At 40.1% G+C, this 20,200-nt stretch overlaps 1 protein-coding gene across 2 annotated transcripts in view; it reads left to right on the plus strand.

Annotated features, from left to right (window-relative positions):
* Positions 1–691: 691 nt before the first annotated feature.
* si:cabz01090165.1 (uncharacterized protein LOC100333421 homolog) overlaps positions 692–20,200 on the plus strand; it is a 76,760-nt gene continuing 57,251 nt past the window's right edge. For both annotated transcript variants that reach the window (XM_067595506.1, XM_067595507.1), the window contains exons 1-4: positions 692–1,098; positions 8,795–9,074; positions 12,686–12,886; positions 18,897–19,063. In XM_067595506.1, coding sequence (XP_067451607.1) covers positions 983–1,098; positions 8,795–9,074; positions 12,686–12,886; positions 18,897–19,063 — 764 coding nt within the window. In that variant the 5' untranslated portion in view covers positions 692–982. The remainder of the gene's footprint in view (positions 1,099–8,794; positions 9,075–12,685; positions 12,887–18,896; positions 19,064–20,200) is intronic.

Raw genomic sequence — 20,200 nt, forward strand, 5'->3', positions numbered from 1 at the left:
TTCTCTTCATCAACCTACTCATCCTCTTCTTCGTCCTCTCCTCCCTCTCTCTATCCTTTATACTCGCCTCTTCCTGGTTGTGCTTCTCCTTCTCTGTCCCTCCTCTCCTCTCTTCCTCCTATAGTTTGACCATCTCTCAGCGCATTTCACTTCCTTCCTTCTGCCCATTTGTTGTTCATCTCAGTCTATAAGCTGAAATAATTGACTGGCCCCTCAAATGTGTGTAGGTGTGACTGTGTTTGTGCTTACTGGTGTGTGTCTTCTGGTGTTTTTTTGTGTATGAATGACTTTATATGAATGAACATTTGTCAAAAAGCAAGACAATTAACTTAAAAAAGAAGATAAAAGCAAGACAACTGGATAGAAAAAAAACAAATAAGTAAAAGCAGCACCAGGATCTAGCAGCAGTGCGTCAGGTAGATGAGTGAAGAAGGTGGACCCAAACGCAAGAGACGGCAGGCAGGCAGGCAGGATACGATGCAGAATAGTTATTGAACAATATAAAGTCACTGGAGACACTGAGAACAGGAACCAGGAACAAAGACCATAAACACAGGAACACTGAAGATACTAAGACACAGGAACAAGGGCCAGAAACACAGGAAATAAACGAAGAACAAACGCAGATGACTCAAAAAAGACATTTGGTAATCAACAAAGGTAGGAAAACCCAGGAAGTAAAGCTAACAAGACACAAGGAGAAAACATTTCAAAATAAAACAGGAACTGAAGTAATCAGACAACAGGTGACACAACACACGGGCAGACTGGGAGCTGATAAACTGGGGAACACACTAGGAGCGGGGCTGGGGTAACAAGGGTGATGCAGGGCAGGTGAGAGGACGTGCACATAAACACAGGAGGAAACACACAAGGGAAAGAGAGAAAACCAAGAGAACAACAAGAGAAAAACAAAGTCCAGGCAGGATGTGACACAGTGCAAAAGGGACGTGTGTGTGTGTGTGTGTGTGTGTCACAATCCATGGGAGGGATGTGTTGGAAGCCACAGCTGTGGGGTAAAAGCTGCTCCTCAGTCTGTTTGTTCTGGTTTCTGAACCGTTTGTCGGACAGCAGCAGGTCAAACAGGGAGTGGCCGGGGTAAGTGGTGTCTCTTATTATGTTGCTTGCCTTCTTTCCAAGTCTGCTGGCATAGATGGTGTCCAGTCGTGGGAGCTCCTTCCTGACAATGCACTGAGCCGCCTTCATACCACACCGTGGTGCAGTTTGTTAGGATGGTTTCAACTGTGCTCCTGTAGAAGTTCAGCAGCAGTTTCTGTAGGAGTTTGGTCTGTTTCAGCTTCCTGAGGAAGAACAGTCTTTGTTTGTGAGGTGTTGATGGTTCACGTCAGCTGTTTTGACATGATGACTCCAAGGAACTTTAGGTTTTCCACACTTTCCACTACCTCTCTATGTATGTGGAAGGGGAGGTGCACTCTGTCCTTAGTTCTTCTGTAGTTTATGATCATCTCTTTTGTTTTTATTGGTGTTAAGGACCAGGTAGTTGTCCTTGTACCACTCAGTCAGATGATCCACTTCAAGCCAGTAGACCATTTCTTCATCATCTGATATCAGGCCAACCTAACCCTAACCCCAACCCCAAACCCTAACCCTAACCCTAACCCTAACCTTGGCCCTAACCCTAACCCCAGAAACAGACGTTAGTTTACAGTCAAGTGACAAAGACCCCTAGCGGTAGTAGGAATTATGACTTGTCCTTTGGGAGCAAAGAAGGAAGTCACCTTAACAAAGTAGTGAGTTTAACCCAAACCTTGAAGTTTCCATAACCTGAGGAAAGTTGTGTTTGTGCCTAAACCTAACCAAACCTTAACCGTAAAACTGTTTGTTTTGTGCTTATGCTGTGTCATTTTGGAGGTTAGTTACAAGACAACGTGTTTTGTTGATTATTTGGAAGACTTATATTTTGTCTTTATGTGTTACCTGTTCAGCACCTGTGAGCAATTTTTATGTTGCACTTTAAAGCAGCTATAATTGCTTTTTTCATAATAACAATGTATGAGCTGACAGTACAGCAATGTGTTGGCCGTTGCTCATATTGATGAACCTACAGAAAATTATCAGCGACTCTGCAGCTCCCCTAAGCTTTACAGAGCTTTATAGCGAGTTTCAGCTCATTGTTTAGCTATCCAGCTGCAACTTTACTGTTTTGGTTCACTCAGTGCCACTGCAGTGCTGTTTTTGGCTGCAGCAGGCAGCTGTTTTCAGAGAAAAAGCTCTAAAAAGCCACTGTACACTACCTGTTCAGCAGCAAACGGCAAACAGACACAGTTAGCTGTAGACTAGCTGGTGAAGATAGTGGAGCATTTAGCAGCTAAAGAGCCAGATATTTCCCTCAGGAGTTGGTAGACAGCAGGCAAAGGCAAAGCTAAAAGAGAGCAAATACTGGACTTATATTCACCAGGTGGACAGAAACACGACTCCAAATGAATGATAATGTTTCTCTTTAACTGCTGGATGTTCAACATCTCAACTTAAAAGGGAATGATATGTCGTGCTGTGTTCACAACTTGTTTCCACTGAAAACAAGAGGCCAAAAAAATTCAGTTAATGCAGAGTTGTTATTTTTTGTAAGTAAACTCACAGCAACCTGCAGAGCTGTAAACATCTCACCAGGTGTCCACGTTCTTAATCTTGCCCGCAAAGCTCTGATTGGTTCAGTTGTTTCTCCAGTCAGCTGTCAATGAGCACAACACCAGAACTATTTAAATCGGTGAAAACAGTTAGAGGTGCGGGCATCGATTTAAAGGTCTGGAACCACACAAGCGTTAATTGTGACTATTCTATCCAGGTTCAGTGATTTCCAAAAGATTTCTCCAGGTGCTCCACTTCCCTCCCCCGTAGTGTAAAGACATGCATGTTGGGTTTAATTTGTGACTCTTAATTGTCTGTTGGTGCGAATGTGAGCATGAATGGTTGTCTGTCTATATGTTTGCCTCTCATGTAGCATTACTTTCAAGTCACAGAGCTGAGCATCTCAAACTCAGAAGGTCATTTAACAACATTTAGTGCTCGTTTGTAAGTTTTTCTTTCAACCATCTGTATGAAAAAATACTGAAATGAAAGATATTTAACACATTTCACAAGTTACGACTCTATTTCCGAATCCAAATAAGATGGTAGCCGCAAAGTACATGACCTTCCTCCTGTTTTATTGGTTTATATTGATGTTTCTTCCTATAATTTCTGATTTTCATTCAAAATGACACATATTTTATTTTACTTGTATTGCCAGGATATAGTGCTTTCCATTCTGGCTATCCATTCCTTTTTTCTTTTTTTTTTAGAAAAACAGATACTTAGTTCTGTGACTCAAGTGTAATGTGAAATATCGCTGTTATAAATGAGATTCTCTCGTTAGTGTCTCTGTATGTTTGGAAGTCAGTGTTAATTTAACAGGCTGTTCCACCAGTCATGAAACTCAATTGATGTTTAAATTAACATGTCAACTTCCAATCATATGTTTCATTATCATCTCATGTATGTAATGATCTCTCCATTTTACAAACGACACATTGCACATGAATGTCATTTCATTATCATGTGTGGGGGGAAAAACACATGTACATGTATTATTAGACACATTATTTTTACATATGAAGAAGATGATTAGGAAAACTTGATAGATAGAAGTGGGCAGAGATGGGTGGAGTAGAGAGGATCGGGGGGAGAGATGCATAGAAAAATAAAAGATGGAGATGGAAGTTATTTGGAGAGATGGAGGAATAAACAATCTTATCTAGACAGGAACTGAGAAACAGATGCAGAGGGATGGATAACGACAGTGATTCAGACAGAGGAAGAGAGAGCGATGGTAGGATGGGGAGGGAAGAAGGATGAAGGGAGGGTGCGTCAGAGAAGAGAGGAATGACAGGAAACAGCTGAAAAGAGTTTAAGGAGAAAGACAAACTCATATTGGAAAAGAGGGATGACAGGAGGGTACAGGCAAAAAAAAAAAAGATAAGTGGAGGGATAGAGAAAGGGAGCGATGCAATTGAAATGAGAAGCACTTTCAGTTAAGGAGAGAGTGATGAAAGGGACGGAGGAGAGGGCGACAGAGATGGAGGAGTGCCTGTAGTCTGAAAAAGAGCTGCTTTGCAATTTTCTCACGCTGAGCCGGCCTGACTGAACAAATTAAATCTCTTCTCACAGCACTAGTGTTCCTAAGAGACTCAGCATCACACTGCACCTAAAGTCTACTGCAAAATTAAATAAAGATCATCTTATAAAAGTAGACGTTTTAGTGTTTCATCCACAATGTCAGAACTTATCTTATTGATTATTTACTATTATCTATATATTTTCACAAATCTGTCCTTAAAGGTATAATGTGTAATTATTCCGCATTAAAATGTCTAAAAACAACTAGACCTATGTTATATATGTTGTTGAGTTGTGTACTTACATTATCCCAAATGTTTCCAACAATTTTCAAACTCAGAGAAATCTGTAATTTAATCAAAGTAACGGACCGTTTCATTTGGTCGCCTGTCAATGGCGTCATACCTCCTCTACCAAAGAGTAAACACGCACAAGATTCATACGGCGGCGCTGTGTTTGTCCGCTACAATGGCGTCTACCAAAGAGTAACTTACACACATACAAGATAATACATCGGCGTTGTGGTTGTTCCACACAAACTGTTATAAATTGACTTTTATTCAGTTTTAAGCCACATTTTCATGATAAATTTAGGTGGTTTTTAACTATATCTTTTAGCTGGAAGAAGGATTTTAGTCATTGGACGTCTGGATCTTAAGTTATCAGAGAAATAAACTGGGCAAACGTTAGCAGCAGCTCGGCTAACAGCCCCTCCAGGAAGTCCGGTGCTCGGCGGACATCATCGGAGAAACATTGATTTTTTTTAGGTGAAACAGCTTTATTCTTACAGATTTTAATCTGCGTGTACGTTTGTTTTTGGAGAGGAGGAGACCCCTCGAGGCTGAAATTACATATTGCGCGTTTAAACAATAATCAGGAGCCCAAATGAACATTGAAACATGTTTTTTCTTGCTGTAATCATTCCTCCTGTTCATATTGACCATTAGAAGATCCCTTTATAATACATACAAATGGAAGCGATGGGGGACAAATGTAGCATTAACATATAAAGTACATATAGATGATGTACTGTATCAAGAGCCATATGTTGTGAAGTTATTAACTATATCTACAATGATAGATGAAGGTCCCTGGGTTCACTATGAGCTTTCTGGTTTCAATATGAGCATAAAGTGTTGCAGAGGGGATTAAATGAATAAAGCAATAAACAAAACCAGTCTTGTTTTTGCCTATATACTCCCCATGGAACCCACTCGAAAATGATTTTTTTTGTCCATAGAATTTCTGATATTACTGAGCCTGGTGAAGACAGGAGCAGCCACAGTGGATGTCGAGTTTATTATAATTTTCTAGCGGCAATGATAACATGAATTTTATAAGTTGAACATGGTGACATCTGTAAGAACAAGCGGTCACGGTGAAGTGGTCACGAAATATGAGTAGTCAGATGATCAGACGGGTTGGAAACAAACCAACAATTTATTTTTGAGGTGTAAAGTGAGCCTACTTGAAATGTCACTAATAACTCACTGCATGCAAACTACAGCAGGTACAGCTGATCAAAGTCGTAGCTGTGATGGATGTCGGCTCTTTTACCGCTCCTGTTTCTTCAGCCTGAGTTCCTCCACCTTATTCTTGAAGAGCAGGACAGATATGTTGGAAGTAATTCATCCATTAACCTTTCACTCCTTCCACGAATTGCCATCACCAGAAACAGAAAAAAAGCTTTTTCTCAGATTGTTCCAGAAAATCACACCCACTCTCTTCCTCCTGTTTAGTACCGTAAAGCCCTCCAGCAGGTATCCCTCCAAATCTGACAGAAGCTCACGGGGGGCTAATTTGTCCACATGCTAATGTATCTCTCAGTGAGGTGAGAAGTGGAAATAATTAGGAGAGATGGATGGAAAATGAAGTGACCAAAATTACATTTGTAGTTTGTTTTGTTTTTTTCAGGCTTGACTGAGCTGATTCTTCTCTGAAAAGTCAGTTTCATGTTTTACAGTATGTCTTCAGGGGAACATGTGAGACTCTTTGAAAAGAATTACTGAATTACATTCATCTGACACCCACGTGTTGTCTACTTCGTCCCGATATTCTCTCAGATGTGTTGGCGAAAAGGCAAAAACAATTTCAAAGAAAAAAGATGCCAACCGACCTGAATAGATGCTCCAAAAAAAAGCTTTATTGAGAATAACACAGTTTTTCGGAGGTTTTCATCAGGTCTACTCAGCATGTGACGACAGACACAGACTATACCTATTTCAACCAAGGTGTAAAATCCCAAGTCAATGACAGTATTCCTAGATAGCAAAATTGCTGTGGCCCAGATCCGGCCCACATACTGTGTGGAATGATGGCAGTCGGGCAGTCCGCTCCTGTTTCCCAGATCTGGGCCACAAGCAAGCCGTATGTCAACCAGAACTGACCCACATCCAGAGTATACACACACCTGAGAGCACCGCATCTTTGCCAAAAAAGGCACACATTTGATTTGGGATATTTGGGCCATGTTTTTGCACTATTTTACATCTGGGCCAGAAGAAGAAGGCCAGCAGTGCTGCATCATTGCCTGAAGTGGTCCACTACCGTATGCTATCTGGGTTGTCAGTCACATCAAATACTTCAGTCACTGAAAGCAAGCTCAACCTTTATATTGTGAAAATGTTTCACCTTGAATGCGACTGAAATTCTGTGAGGTTTAAAATATTTTCACTCAAGTGACAAATGTGTGAATTCCAGATGTTGTTCCTTATTGCCGGAACATCTTCCGTGCTCTCATTCCCACCGCGTGAAGACTCCTCAATTACCCATTGACATTTCAGTGTTGGGTTTTGAATTCTCCTGATAATTTCCTACTGAATTTATCCCATATCTCCATTACATCTCTCCCCTTTTACTTCCTCACATTTAGCTCCGTATCCTGCACTCTATGCTGTTATGAGGACATTCGCAGACTTCCTGTTCTGTTCTGTTCTGTTCTGTTCTGTTCTGTTCTGTTCTGTATGCCGCGCGGCAGTCGAGTGGAGTCGAGGCACAGTTTGAATATTTCAGCACAGTAAATAAAAGACTGTGTCTCTTTCCGCTGTTATTTGCAATCGACCTTCCTCCAGTCACCCGGCATCAACTCAGAGGGACTTTTTAGAGGGTGTGTACATGTGGGAGTCCACACGCACACACAGGCGTGAATGCGTGTGTGTGTGTGTGCCTTCCTTTTGCATATGTCATTCCCGCTTGTGTGTGTGTGTGTATGTGTGTGTGTGTGTGTGTGTGTGTGTGTTCTTTTTCTCCTTGTATGTATGAATTTATTCAGCACTCAGCACTGAGCTGAACGTACAAAGCGAACGGAGAGGAAATCAATATCAATGTAAATGTATTCCTTTATTGCTTTGGTTGGAAAGTTGGTTTAGTCTCATTTTCATGCAAAAAAAAAAAAAAAAAAAAACATCTATGAAATTTATGAAGTGAGACAGACAGCCACGCAGAGCATAATTTGTGTTGTTTAATGTTCTGCTTAGATTGTAATCATGAGAGTGCAGTGAGCTTAATTGATGATATAAGCACTGTTTACTTTCACTTTCCCAGGACAACTTACTCAGCAAGAAAAGAAAAACTCCTTCAGTTTACCCCCCCCCCCCCCCCCCCCCCCCTCCTCCTCCTCCTCCTTCCTCTCTTGCTCTCTCTGCTGCTGCTGTCACTCCCTGCTCTGCCTCTCCTCTCTCATGAAGCTTTTATTATAATACGTTTTGTTCATCTTTCATAAAGGAAGGATTTTTGTGTCGTTATAAGATATAAACAAGACTATGATGTGAATTCCTGGATATTAAATGTTTATTGGCAATTTTCTGTAGCGTACTGAAGTAGCATATCACATGACATGGTTAAGCTACGTTTGAGTCAAAAAAAAAAGGTCATAAATGTAGTTGTAAGAACGATACTTTCCGCTCGTATCTTTGGCTGTTTGATTTGACTGAGAACTTAATTGATTTTAATTATCTGCTAACTAATTATCTGTTAACCCCCTCTGCTTTCATCTGTTTCTATCCGCAGATGTCTGTAAACATATGGTCTCATCCATATGTTTACGTAGGGTTAGCATGCAAGGCTAAAAGTCAGCTGTTATATCCGTGCTGTGACATCTTCCAGAGCTTACAAACACCGTAAACACACCTGTCACCCGCCCAGCATGGTGCTGTTAAATGAGAAAAACCATGGCTACACCTTATTTTTATACAGTCTATGGGCTACATACAGCACGGTGCAGCTATGCTAACGATGCTAGCCATTGTGTAGGCAGGGGGAAAAAAATGGATCTGTCACATCTCTTGTATCTGCAGGTTGGTTGTCCTGATTTATTTTGAAAGAGCAATGGCCAATGAGGAAACTCCAATACTGGGCCAGCCAGCCTATGGTGTAACTTCATCACTCAGTCAGTCAGTCAGTGAGGAACAGTCGGGGGTTATATTGGCTGTGTCTGCAGCCAATGTCACATATTCTGCAGCTTTTATCTCTTATACTGTTGCTGTGAAGAATCATTTTCATCCATGGAGTTAGTGTATGTGACAGTTTTAAAGGGGGAAAAATGAATCTACAAATCAAATCAAGGAGCGATGACTTGGATGAAGCATTCAGTTTTTACTCTCCTCTGAAGGATTGAGAGTTATGTGCAACAAGCTGCGTGAACTGACCTCTGCTTCCGTTTCTCTTTTCTCTGTTGCAGCAGGAGAGTAACCATGGATGTCGTCTCCTCGCTGGTCCGCCCTCTCCTTCTCCTCCTCGTCTTCGTCCTCCTGTCCTCCCTCCCCTCCTGTTCTCCCTCCATGCTGTGTCCAAAGCGGTGCACCTGCCAGAACCTGCTGCCGTCCTACACGGTGCTGTGTGCCAAGACGGGTCTCCTCTTCGTCCCGCCCAACATTGACCGCCAGACGGCCGAGCTCAGGCTGATGGACAACTTCATCACGACGCTGAGGCACCGCGACTTCGCCAACATGTCCAGCCTGGTCAGAGCTCATTTTCCTATAAATCTCATCTTTTTTTTGTGTTTTTTTTTTACCTTGCAGACATTCATGTTCACTTTGATTTGAACAACCAGTAGTTTCTGCCAAGCATTTTGATAAGAGTGTGATCCAACTGTGCTGTTGTTTTGCTTGATTTATTGCTGTTTTGCCGTTTTGTTTTTGTTTGGGTTGCCAGCAAGCTAGTCAACAAACACATTTGTTTTTGTGTGTTGTTCTGAGTTGTGTCATTCTATTTCAACAGGGTTGTTTTAAAGCTGTTGTCTCAAAGCCCTAAAGACCATATTAAATATATCTATTCTGATATATCTATTCTTGCAGTTATCTCCACCTGCAGTAAAATGCCGGTGTAAGCAGCAGGTATACATCATTTATCTAAAGACTATCAAAAGGCATTCTGTGAAATAGTAGTGGGACATCTGTCGCTGAAGCATAAGGACGTGAGGAAGGCTGAGCAACGAAAAGAGTAAATTCCATCACTTGTAGGGTTGTAACGGTACACAAAATCCACTGAAACAGTTTAGTTGTGCTGCAGTGGAAAAAGTTAAACAAGCTTTCTGTTTCCTGCGAGGAGTCAGGACGCCTGCTGACAGCTGTTTTATGCTGATTTATAGTCTAACTGTATATAAAGTAGTGTAAACTAGCTCCACCTCCAGCAGCTACAACAGTAACATGCTGCTCTAACACTGATGCTCCAGTATAATAATCTAATGATGTCATATATAATAATATATCAGTCAGAGGGACCAAACCACTACTTTTACTTCCATATTTTTTAACTACATTTTTCTTTCGCAGAACTGGTTCTTATGACGTGCTGTCTGACCACGTCAGAAATTAAATGTTTTTATTGTTTTTGTGAACGGCTTCACTCAATGGCGGAGTGAAAAGCCAACCATCACAGGGCAGGGTGACGGAGAGACGTGGTATCATTTTACTAGAGATATTTTAATAATAGTGTTGCACTCAGTCAGTGTTATGAGTCTCTCGTTTGTCATTTTGACAGTAGCGACACTACAGGGAAACCAGGATAAACAGGCTAGCTCGGCTAAGCCAGCTAGCATACATCTGTAAGCATGCTATAGCTAAGTGGTGCACTGCCAAAACAATCCGGATGGAACTTGAGCTCTAGAATTATTGTTCCACATGTTGGACTAAGTGGATTATTAAACTGTTTTCATAGTAATTAGTAAGTTTAGGTCGTAGAGCGTATTCCCTAATCACAATAAATTGAATATCTCAGATGAGGATATCAGTGAGCTAATTCTGATGGACCTCAAAATCTAAAGCACAATCTGGACACTGCTTAGGAGCCCAGGCCACGGTCCAGTGAAGGACTGTTCCTATTGGTTTGGTTCCATTTAACCGTTCACAAGTACTGCAATGCGGCTTGAGTTACTAAGACTACTACACTACCTCCTGACTATCAGTTAGGTTGTTTGGTTTTGTCAAGGATTTATGCATATGTAGTAGCGCACTGGGAGAGCGAGAACGAGTACCAACTTCCAGTGTCTCTAATCACCAGATAAGATAATAACAATAACACAGTAAATTATTATTATCAGTGTGTGTTAAAGAGGTCTCTTCTCCTCCTAGAAGTATGTTAGTATCTGACAGGTACACCTCTCGTTCGAGGCAATACCCCTTCTGTCCTAACCCATCTAATGTTGGGGCTTCTCTTGAGAGTAGCACTATTAATACATTACAGAATAGTTAATATGCAAGGGGCCTTATCGAAATATAATTAAAGAAACCTTGGATGAGTAGAGTTTAGCAGCCCAAAAGATGAGAGGAGGTTTCTGTCTTTCAGAAGATCAAGATGATCTACTTGGATTTATTCAGCAAAAAAGCAAAAGTACAAAAATACAAAAAAAATAGGAGGAAAAATATCAAAAATCCACCGAAGAGCTCCGCTGGAAACTCAAAACCTGTCTTCCATCTCCGTCGAACCACAAGATACACGTCCTTTAATACTCCGGGACAATTGTCCTATCAGCTATCTGCACATATCATGCGTATATTGTTTAAAAGCATTTCATTGGTTCACGCATACATTCAAAGATATATATAAGAAGCTAATATGAGAAAGAAATTCAACAAGTCATCTTTACAATAGTGGCTATGCACGTAAAGCTCTTCTCGTTCAGTTTATTAAGACAGACATACACTGACCCCCTGAAAGCCCTGAATCCATCAGTCCAATGATTGATAAGTCGAACACAGTTCAGGGTATCTCCATGATGAATTATCAATGTCAGAAAAATACATACAAAGATACAAAGGTATTTTACAGTAGTCTCTTAACTGCTAAGTCCAGAGAGTCTTAATATATTATAGCCTGGAGCCGTCTCTGTAAGATCTCTGTAAGAAGAGAGTCAGAGAGCAGCGTTCACCAGACAATAACTCCATAACACCGCCTGCAATTAAGAGAGATGGATGCAGCCTCTCACAAGACAGTACGCTCATATCCTGGAATAACATCTCCTTGTTCTCGGCGCTGCTCAGACACCCTTTTTTCTCTCCTGGACAGAATGCACACAAAGGCTCCTGCCACTCTCACCTTACAATGGTAAATGTAAATGTGAAATGTGAAGAAATTGAAACCAACACTGTGAGGAGAATTTTCGTGTTTATTCCACACTGAATGCAGAAAATATGAGGAACATCTTCTCCTTCAAACACAAATCTTACGGATTTCACCAATTAATTCCACTGCAATCATGGAACGGAGGCGCACGCAGCACAAAAAAAAAGAGAAATACCAACATTGTGGTGTTTAAACGTCAAATAGAGACTACCCGCCACAGCTGGAGACTTCCTCTGCGTTTGAAAAAATAAGTTTCCTCTCCAGTGTGATCACAACAGCACAGATGATGTTTGCTCACACACACACACACACACACACAAGGCAGCGTGGGAAATGAGGTTTTAATCATTTGGCGGTGAGCGTGACAGAGGGCCACAGATGTCTCCGATGATCACGGTGCATCTCCAAAAACAGGTTTAACAAATGTGTGGGTGTTGATTGAACTTTGCTGGGTGTTAATAGAATATATTTTTTTGCATCTTCACACTTATTGGAATTCCTGGTACAGTCGAAGTATTTAACAGCCTACAAACTCCTGCTCTCGGCGATGTGTTTTCTAATAGCATTATTTATTAATGAACCCCATATTTTTTACCAATTTGTCTGTAAGCCCATGCCTCATCTGACCCACAGTACTCTAGTATTAATTACTAATTTTATTATTAATGAAGGGTGATGGGGTGGCTTGGTGTTTAAAGGCCATCCTGTAACCTGACTGCCGGTCTAATCCCCACAGCCCTGAGTGTCCAACCTGCTGAACCGTCCTTAAGTGAAACATTGAATCTCTATTATCTCAAGGGTGGTGACTCATCAGCTAACCCTGACCTTTGAACTCCCTGCACAGGAGGACAGAAAGAGTGTCACTCTAAAACATGGTACACCATTTGACAGAAGTGAAACCTTACTAAATTATTGCTGGCATGAAATTAAATCGTGGAGCTTTAAAAAGAATAGAAATTGGATAACTTAGTTGACAAATGTTTTTTTAAATGTTTCTCCGCATGTCCAGATACATCTGACCCTGAGCAGAAACACCATCAGTCAGATCCGGCCCTACGCCTTCGCTGACCTCCAGGATCTCCACGCTCTCCACCTGGACGCCAACCGCCTCACCACCCTGGACGACTCCCATTTCCAGGGTCTGGTTAACCTGCGGCATCTCATCCTGGCCAACAACCAGCTGCATAGCATATCAGAGGGAGCCTTTCAGGTATGAATACTATACCTGAATCCTTTCTATGAGCTTGACTTGAGTAACATGCAATATCACTGCATGTTTTGCAGTGATATTGCATGTTACTCAAGTCACTTTTACTGCACTTATACTGTATTTATTTAAGAACTACACACTTTATTAGGGACTGAGCCCAAAAGGGCGAGGACCCTATTGTTTTTCGTGTTTGTTTGTTTCTTTCTTTCTTTTTCTTTCTTTATTATTATGCCACTTAAACCCTAAATTTGACTCCCTAAACATGCTCAAAAACTCACCAAATTTGGCACGCACATCAGGTCTGGTGAAAAATTTGATAAAATGTAAAAATGAATCCCCAAAGTGCCAAAATGTGCTCTCTAGCACCACCTATGTAACTAAAATGGCCACCACAGCTCATAGGAATGTCGTAGAGAGATCAAACCAAAACTCAATTATTTGTCTCATCAAGACCTACAAATCATATACTGACACTCCTGACCTAAATTCAACAGGAAGTCCACAATTAGCCTTTCAAAATAAGACTTTACCCCAATTTTGGCCCCCAAACAAACACTAAACAAAACTGCAGTTCCTGGAATGGCCATTTGAGGCTCTAAAAGCGAGTCAATCCCCATAGACCCTAATGTTAAACTGCCCAACTTAACAGCAGAAATAAACATGTTTACAGCTTATGTAGATATAAAAGGCTCATTCTAAGGTAAAGAAAACACAACAATCCTTATTTTCAGATGATTATATACTAATTAAAACATACTTATGAATATTATATTCCATTTCTGCCAATAGATCCAACTAAATCTTACACACTGGTCCTTTAAATAAACTTTTCTTACATATGCGTGTCACAGCAAACACATTCCAGCATGTGAATAGCTATTACGCAGCTTTTACTGCAGATCTTTTGTAAATTTCATGAAAAGTTACTACTGCTACAGCTAAAAGAAATACTAATACTATTACTACTGTCCCACTACTACTACTTCTACTGCAATTACTACAATAGCTACAGTCATACTTGTGCTACCACTACTTGCTAACTTACTACTAACCAACTTATCAATACCCCATTCAAACTGACACAGTCTATCTGAATGGGTCGACGAGTGTGTATGAATATCAGGCAAGTAGTCAGATATACTTAAGTAAATGTAGAAATGCAACAATAGAAAAATACTGGATTGCCACTAAAAGTTCTGCATTATTTTGCTAACTAAAGTATTTTGTGCAAAATGTACTGAAAAAAACCAAAGTACTCATCAGAATGACCTCTCAGATTGTAACACTGTCATCTATGTTGGATTCATAATATTGATGCATTGACATGTAAGCAGCATTTAATGTAGTTGAGCTAATTTTAGGTTCTTTATATAATGGTGAGATGCTTAATCCATAATAATACTTTATATCTTATAATTCCATCCCTATCTTGTGTAGCAGAGTGAAAAAGTACAAAATGGAAATTCTCAAGTAGTACAAGTACCTCAAAACTGAAGTAATATACTTGAATAAATGTACAGACGAAAGTAACTGGCTGGGCGTTCGGTTTTTATGGGCGAGACTGGTCCCCCGGGGGCCGTTACTGGTCGGTACTGTAGAGATAAACTAAGGCAGTATTTTGTAGAATTTAATCAACCTTCAAAAATCAATAAATCCACTCATTCATTCCTCCACTCATTTAAATCGAAGCTACTTAATGGCCGTGAAACAATGAGGCATCAAAAATGACCCATTAAAGTTCATTAACATCTTTATTATTTGAGTTATTTGATACATGAATGCAAATTTTGACCCTTGGGGGCTGCCATATATAAGTCTAGGAGGAAAAACAGAGTAGTTTTTGATCATGGAGACTGAAGTTTCTCTTTCTCTCATTTTTCATTACTATTTACTTACAATTGGACCACACTATTTAGAAAATTACCCAATTACCCCCTGCCTTCATCAATTGTAAATCATACTTTCAATTGTAAATCTTATCTTTGTGGTGCTACATATTGAGTTTTGGCTTACCAATAAGTAACAAGAATTTAGTATTTTATATTATAATGAACTAATTGCCCTCAAAAAGGACCAAAACAATTCTCTAAAATATTCTTATCCTGCCGCTACCCACTCCACTCAGTTTCTCTATGCTACAATAACAAAGTCATAACTATTTTAAACCCCCAACAAATGTAGATCTGTGCTGCCAACAAACCTCATGATTCATCAGCCAAGCATTCAACAGACTGCATTTGCCAAGAATCTCAGTCCCGAAAAAGTTATTGCAAAGTCATTTAAAGCTCCTCAGACTGGCTGTGGTGGTGCTGAGGGTCAAGTGCTTTGTGACATTTCTGGTTCCGACTCTGAGGTCCAACAGAACCAGCCAGCCCTGCCTGCCTGCCTCCACTGCTGGGCCGGAGAGCTTTTTAATAACCTGTCCCTCAAAAATAAACTGTTTTCCCCCTCTTCGTTAAATTACATTGTCCTTTCTCTGCTCATTAAAAGTCCAGCACTGAAATATCAAAGAGTCCCCTCAGGATCTCGGCTCTCAGACCTCTGCAGGACTTTGATGAAGAAATCAGAGAGATGTGAACCCTGAACTCACTAATGGACCGGACCTTCTGAACTTCAGCCTGAGCTTAACTCTTCATCTCTTGCACACTGTGTCATGCTCCATTTCACCCTGTCTCTCCATCTCCTCATGTCTCCCAGCTAAAATACACTAATTTTATTGTCAAAGAATAAGTAGTATTTCTCCTAATATATTATCAATATAATTAAGATTAAACAAAAAAGAGAACATCTAAATGAAAGGTAGAATTCCACAGTCAACTCAGTTTAGTCCAAGTTAATTAATATATATATAAATATGTACAGTACGGTGCAAAAGTTTTAGGCACCCTAGATGTTTAGATTCTTATCCATTATGCAATACCATCAGGGAGGTGTCTGATCAGTCCCAAATTTATTCATGACATGACAATGACCCCGAGCATACAGCTAGAGACATAAAGAACTATTTTCAGCAACAAGAAGAATGATGAGTCCTGCAGCAGATGGTTTGGCCCCCCACAGAGACCTGATCTCAACATCATGGAGTCAATCTGGGATTACATGAAGAAGCACCTGAGACGGCCTAAATAATAAATCCACAGAAGAACATTCTTTCTCCAGGATGGTTACAACAACCTACCTGCAAGTTACCATGAAAAACTGTGTTAAAGTGAACCGAGGAGAACTGCTGCTGTTTTTAAAGACAAAGCTGCTCACAGCAACATATTGATTTCATTTAGGTTTCTGCTGTTTACTCAACTTTGTAAGATATTAATTGATAAATTAGAACAATTCATAGCAATATTTTTGTAAGCACTTTACTTTTAGTGCCTAAAACTTTTGCACAGTACTGTATATTTGCAGAGAGGAGCTCTCATTCAGTCACTTGACAGGATACATTTTCCACTTTATGACAAATATTACCAATGATAATACAAGATAAATTTGACAAACTCATTTTACCTGAATGCCAAAAATACAACTGAACACACTTTTTAACAGTTTTTTTCATTTCATAGACCAAACAACATATGGTTTAATCGAAAAAAAAATTGTATTATTAATAGATAAATTGCAGCCTTATAACTATTTGGTTATTGGGTAAGATCTTGGTCATGGTGAAAGGAAACTAGTATATGTTTATGATTTTATGACAAGCAACTTCTGTACAGATTGCAAAGCACATTGAGGCAAATTTTGTGATTTGTGACCGTCCAGTGTCCCTGGGAATTACGTTCATTTTGGACGAGTCAGCACTTCACAGTTTATATCTGATGTCAACATTTAGTGTCGGTGCAGGAAGTAGTTGTGTTTATTTAGTGAGTTGTAAAGTAAGGGTGTGGAGTTTAGGGTGGTGGATGGGCGTGTAGCACATCTGACTTTTATGTAGGAGACCAGAATTTGGTTACAGACCTGCAATTTTTTTTACAATAACAACAATCTTTCCCTGACTTTAAACATGCCACAATTGCCATGTTCAGATATTGTAGAAACAAATAAAATAAGTCAATATGTTGGCATTGAATGTTAAAAAATGTTGTCAGTGAAGTGCAGTTTTGCAGAATTCATCCATTATTAGCGTTCCTGTTTGGTGATAGGAGTGGTGCGTGTGTGCTTGTGTGACAGCTCAGATTTTAAAAATAGGAACTCCAAATCTTTCTGGGTTAGGGTTTTTTTTTTTTCTCTCCTCTCATCTCTGTACAGCAATGGCGTCATACAGCTTCACAAACAGAAATGTCTTTAGATGAAACGACTTGTCTTAACCTCAGTTTATAGTGACTTTCATTTCACTGACTTTGTTTGCACCATCTCTAAATTTTGCTTCACATTCAGTCACCTTTAGGGAAGAAGATGGGATGAATGAGTGTGTCTTCTCACCAAAGGAGACCATAGCTGTGTCTCAAATCACATACTTCTGTTAGTACACTTTCATGTAATACACTGTGTACACTATGTACTTACTGGCGTAGTGTGCAAAATTTCTACAGGGTAGTGTTGTCTCAAATCAAACACGGCCATTGTGCACTTACTGGAAATGACGATCGCAAATTAGCATTAGCTAGTGCTAGCATTCGCATTATCGTTCATGCTACCAAATCATTACAGACTGCTAAATTAACCTAAAAAAACATACTGATGGCTTATATTCGACAACAGTATAGTGGTGTTTAGTGCTAAAAAAACACATGTATAACTTACATTTGTATAATGTGGTGATGTTCACCGTAGTTACAATGTACCCAACCACCATTTCCAGTTTGAAAAGTGGTCCCTCCCCTTCCTCTACGTAGCCAAGATGGCTTGAGGGTGAGAAGCGTCCATAGTTCCAACTTTTTGACCGTTTTGAGTGCACCATCCGGGTACTCACAGTGCACTGCATTTTTCCATACTTCTCAGTGTGAACGCACTTATGCACTCAAAATGTTAAGTGTAAGTACAGAAGTATGCGATTTCCTACCAACACTGAACATTGGTTTCTTTTAACCACAATCTTTTTCTAACCTTAACCAAATAGCTTTAGCTCTCTGAACTTAATCAAACCTTAATCTTGAGAGTGGCAGATGAGAAAACATTATTCTATTGGCAGCAGACTCCATCCTGACACTGAACATCTACATGAGTGATTTTCAGAAGTTTTAACAAACAACCAGTGTTGTCATTTTTCTTGAGAAGACAATCTTGAATTTCAGGCCAGTTATTCTGCCAACAGAGCTCTCTGAACTTCTATTCCCGACTCTTAAAGTTTCTTTTGCCAGTAAGAAAGGAGACTCTTTTTGTTCAGTAAGCAATAAAGCCCAGATTACTGTAATGAGAAATGAGTTATTGTGACATTCAACAGTGTCCTGATTGTGCGAATTATGAGAGCAATTACAGCAATGACAACAACATTTTGGCAGATCAACAGGCGGCTCTTATCTCTCTCCGTCCTTTTGCTCTCTCTTTCTCTCTCTCTCTCTTTGTGTTTTTGCTCATTGTAATGTGTGCTAACTTGTGGCATTTGAACGGTGTACTGATTATGAGAATTGTATGGTGGCAATTAGAGAAAACAACAACCTTTGAATGTACAGCATTAACCGGAGTAATTGATCTCCATTTCTTTCTCTGTTGGTCCCAGTCATCCTTTCTTTCTCCTCCCTTTTCCTTTCCGACCTTTATCTCTCCATCCAAACCTGAATATATTGTTTCCTCTCGTTAAACTTTTTTTTCCACCGCATGGATGCATGAACCCCTCATGAACCATCCATCCCCTCTTCTATTTTTTTTTTAGCCTTTTTTAGCCTAACTTTGGAGCATTATTTAGCCTTCCCGACAAGCTAGCATGACATGGTTGGTATCAATGGATGCCTTAGTCAACTAGTTTCATATGATACCAGTATCTTCATTAACTGGGCCCGCTACAGCCTCTGAAAGACAGTAATGTCTCTGAGGGTTAACCATTTACTATGCTCACTATCTCTGTCTCTCCATGCAGGACTTCCTGGAAACGTTGGAGGACTTGGATCTGAGCTACAATAACCTGGTGGACATCCCCTGGGAGACCATCGCCCTGCTGGTCAGCGTCAACACCCTCAGTCTCGACCACAACCTCATAGAGAGCGTCCCCGAGGGAATCTTCTCCAATCTACATAAACTGGCCAGGTCAGGATCACATGATTACAGTGTGCAGCATCAGCTGCCAGCACAGGTTTCATGAAAAGGGAGAGTTGGGGGGGGGACTCACCAAGCATAAACTTTGGCTTAACTGGAAATCCTAAGAGATGTGTTTGCAGTTTGTTTTTGTTTTTCAGTGCACTGCCCACAAATGTTACAGAACACCTTTGGTACATTCTGGTCTTTTGGTAGAAATTATGTAATCATAATGTTGTTGCATCAAGTTCGGTCCCTATCTCACCAGAATGTTGGAGTGAACATTCAATACAGATATGTCAAGGTACAACAGATAACATCGCAGCTCTCAAAATGTCTACTTTGAAGGAACAAAGAGAAATAGCCTTATGTAGAGCTTCATGGATCTTTTAGCGCATTGTTTTGTTCTTACGGCACATTTACTGTACTATGCATTCTCAACCACTTTCACCAATCCCCAGTAGGAAACTTTTCCATCAGACAAGCTCTGATAAACTCATTGTACACTGCTTACCCAGCACCAAACAGCAGACAAAGTTAGAGACTAGCTGGAGAAGAGAGTAGAACATATAGCAGCTTAAGAGCCAGATATCTTTTCTCAAGAGCTGGTGGAGACCAAATTAGGGCTAGAATGAGAGCAAATATCATATTACATACCTCAAATTGACACAAACATGACTCTAACCGGGTGATAATGTTGATCTGTGTCTTCTGGTTGTGTAAATATGCAACTGTTTGCTAACATACATAAGACCAGGAGCAGCTGTGCATCTGTCAGCTTGTTCAGATGTTTTTTTTTTCTGAACTCTGGTGGCCAGTGGATCAATGCAGTTTTAAATTGAGGTTAAAATATTAAAATTACTTATCATTTTTGCTGACAATGAATACATAACTAAGATAGCACTTAACAACAGCCCTGTTCAATTGCACCGACACATGTTCATCAAGGTATTTTGAAAGTATTCTCAGCTAGTTGTTGAGAAAAATGTGCTTGAGAAAGACACCAAAGCCCCAAAAGGATATGTGATGAAATAACAACCAGTTACACACTTATATCAAACATGAGTATGATTATTATTTGAAGAATATATAAAATCCTGCAACTGAATCTGCACATGAACTCAGACAAAAAAGACTCATCAAAAGTCT

This window comes from Thunnus thynnus, chromosome 7 (assembly GCF_963924715.1).
Source record: "Thunnus thynnus chromosome 7, fThuThy2.1, whole genome shotgun sequence".
NCBI classification, from domain to species: Eukaryota; Metazoa; Chordata; class Actinopteri; order Scombriformes; family Scombridae; genus Thunnus; species Thunnus thynnus.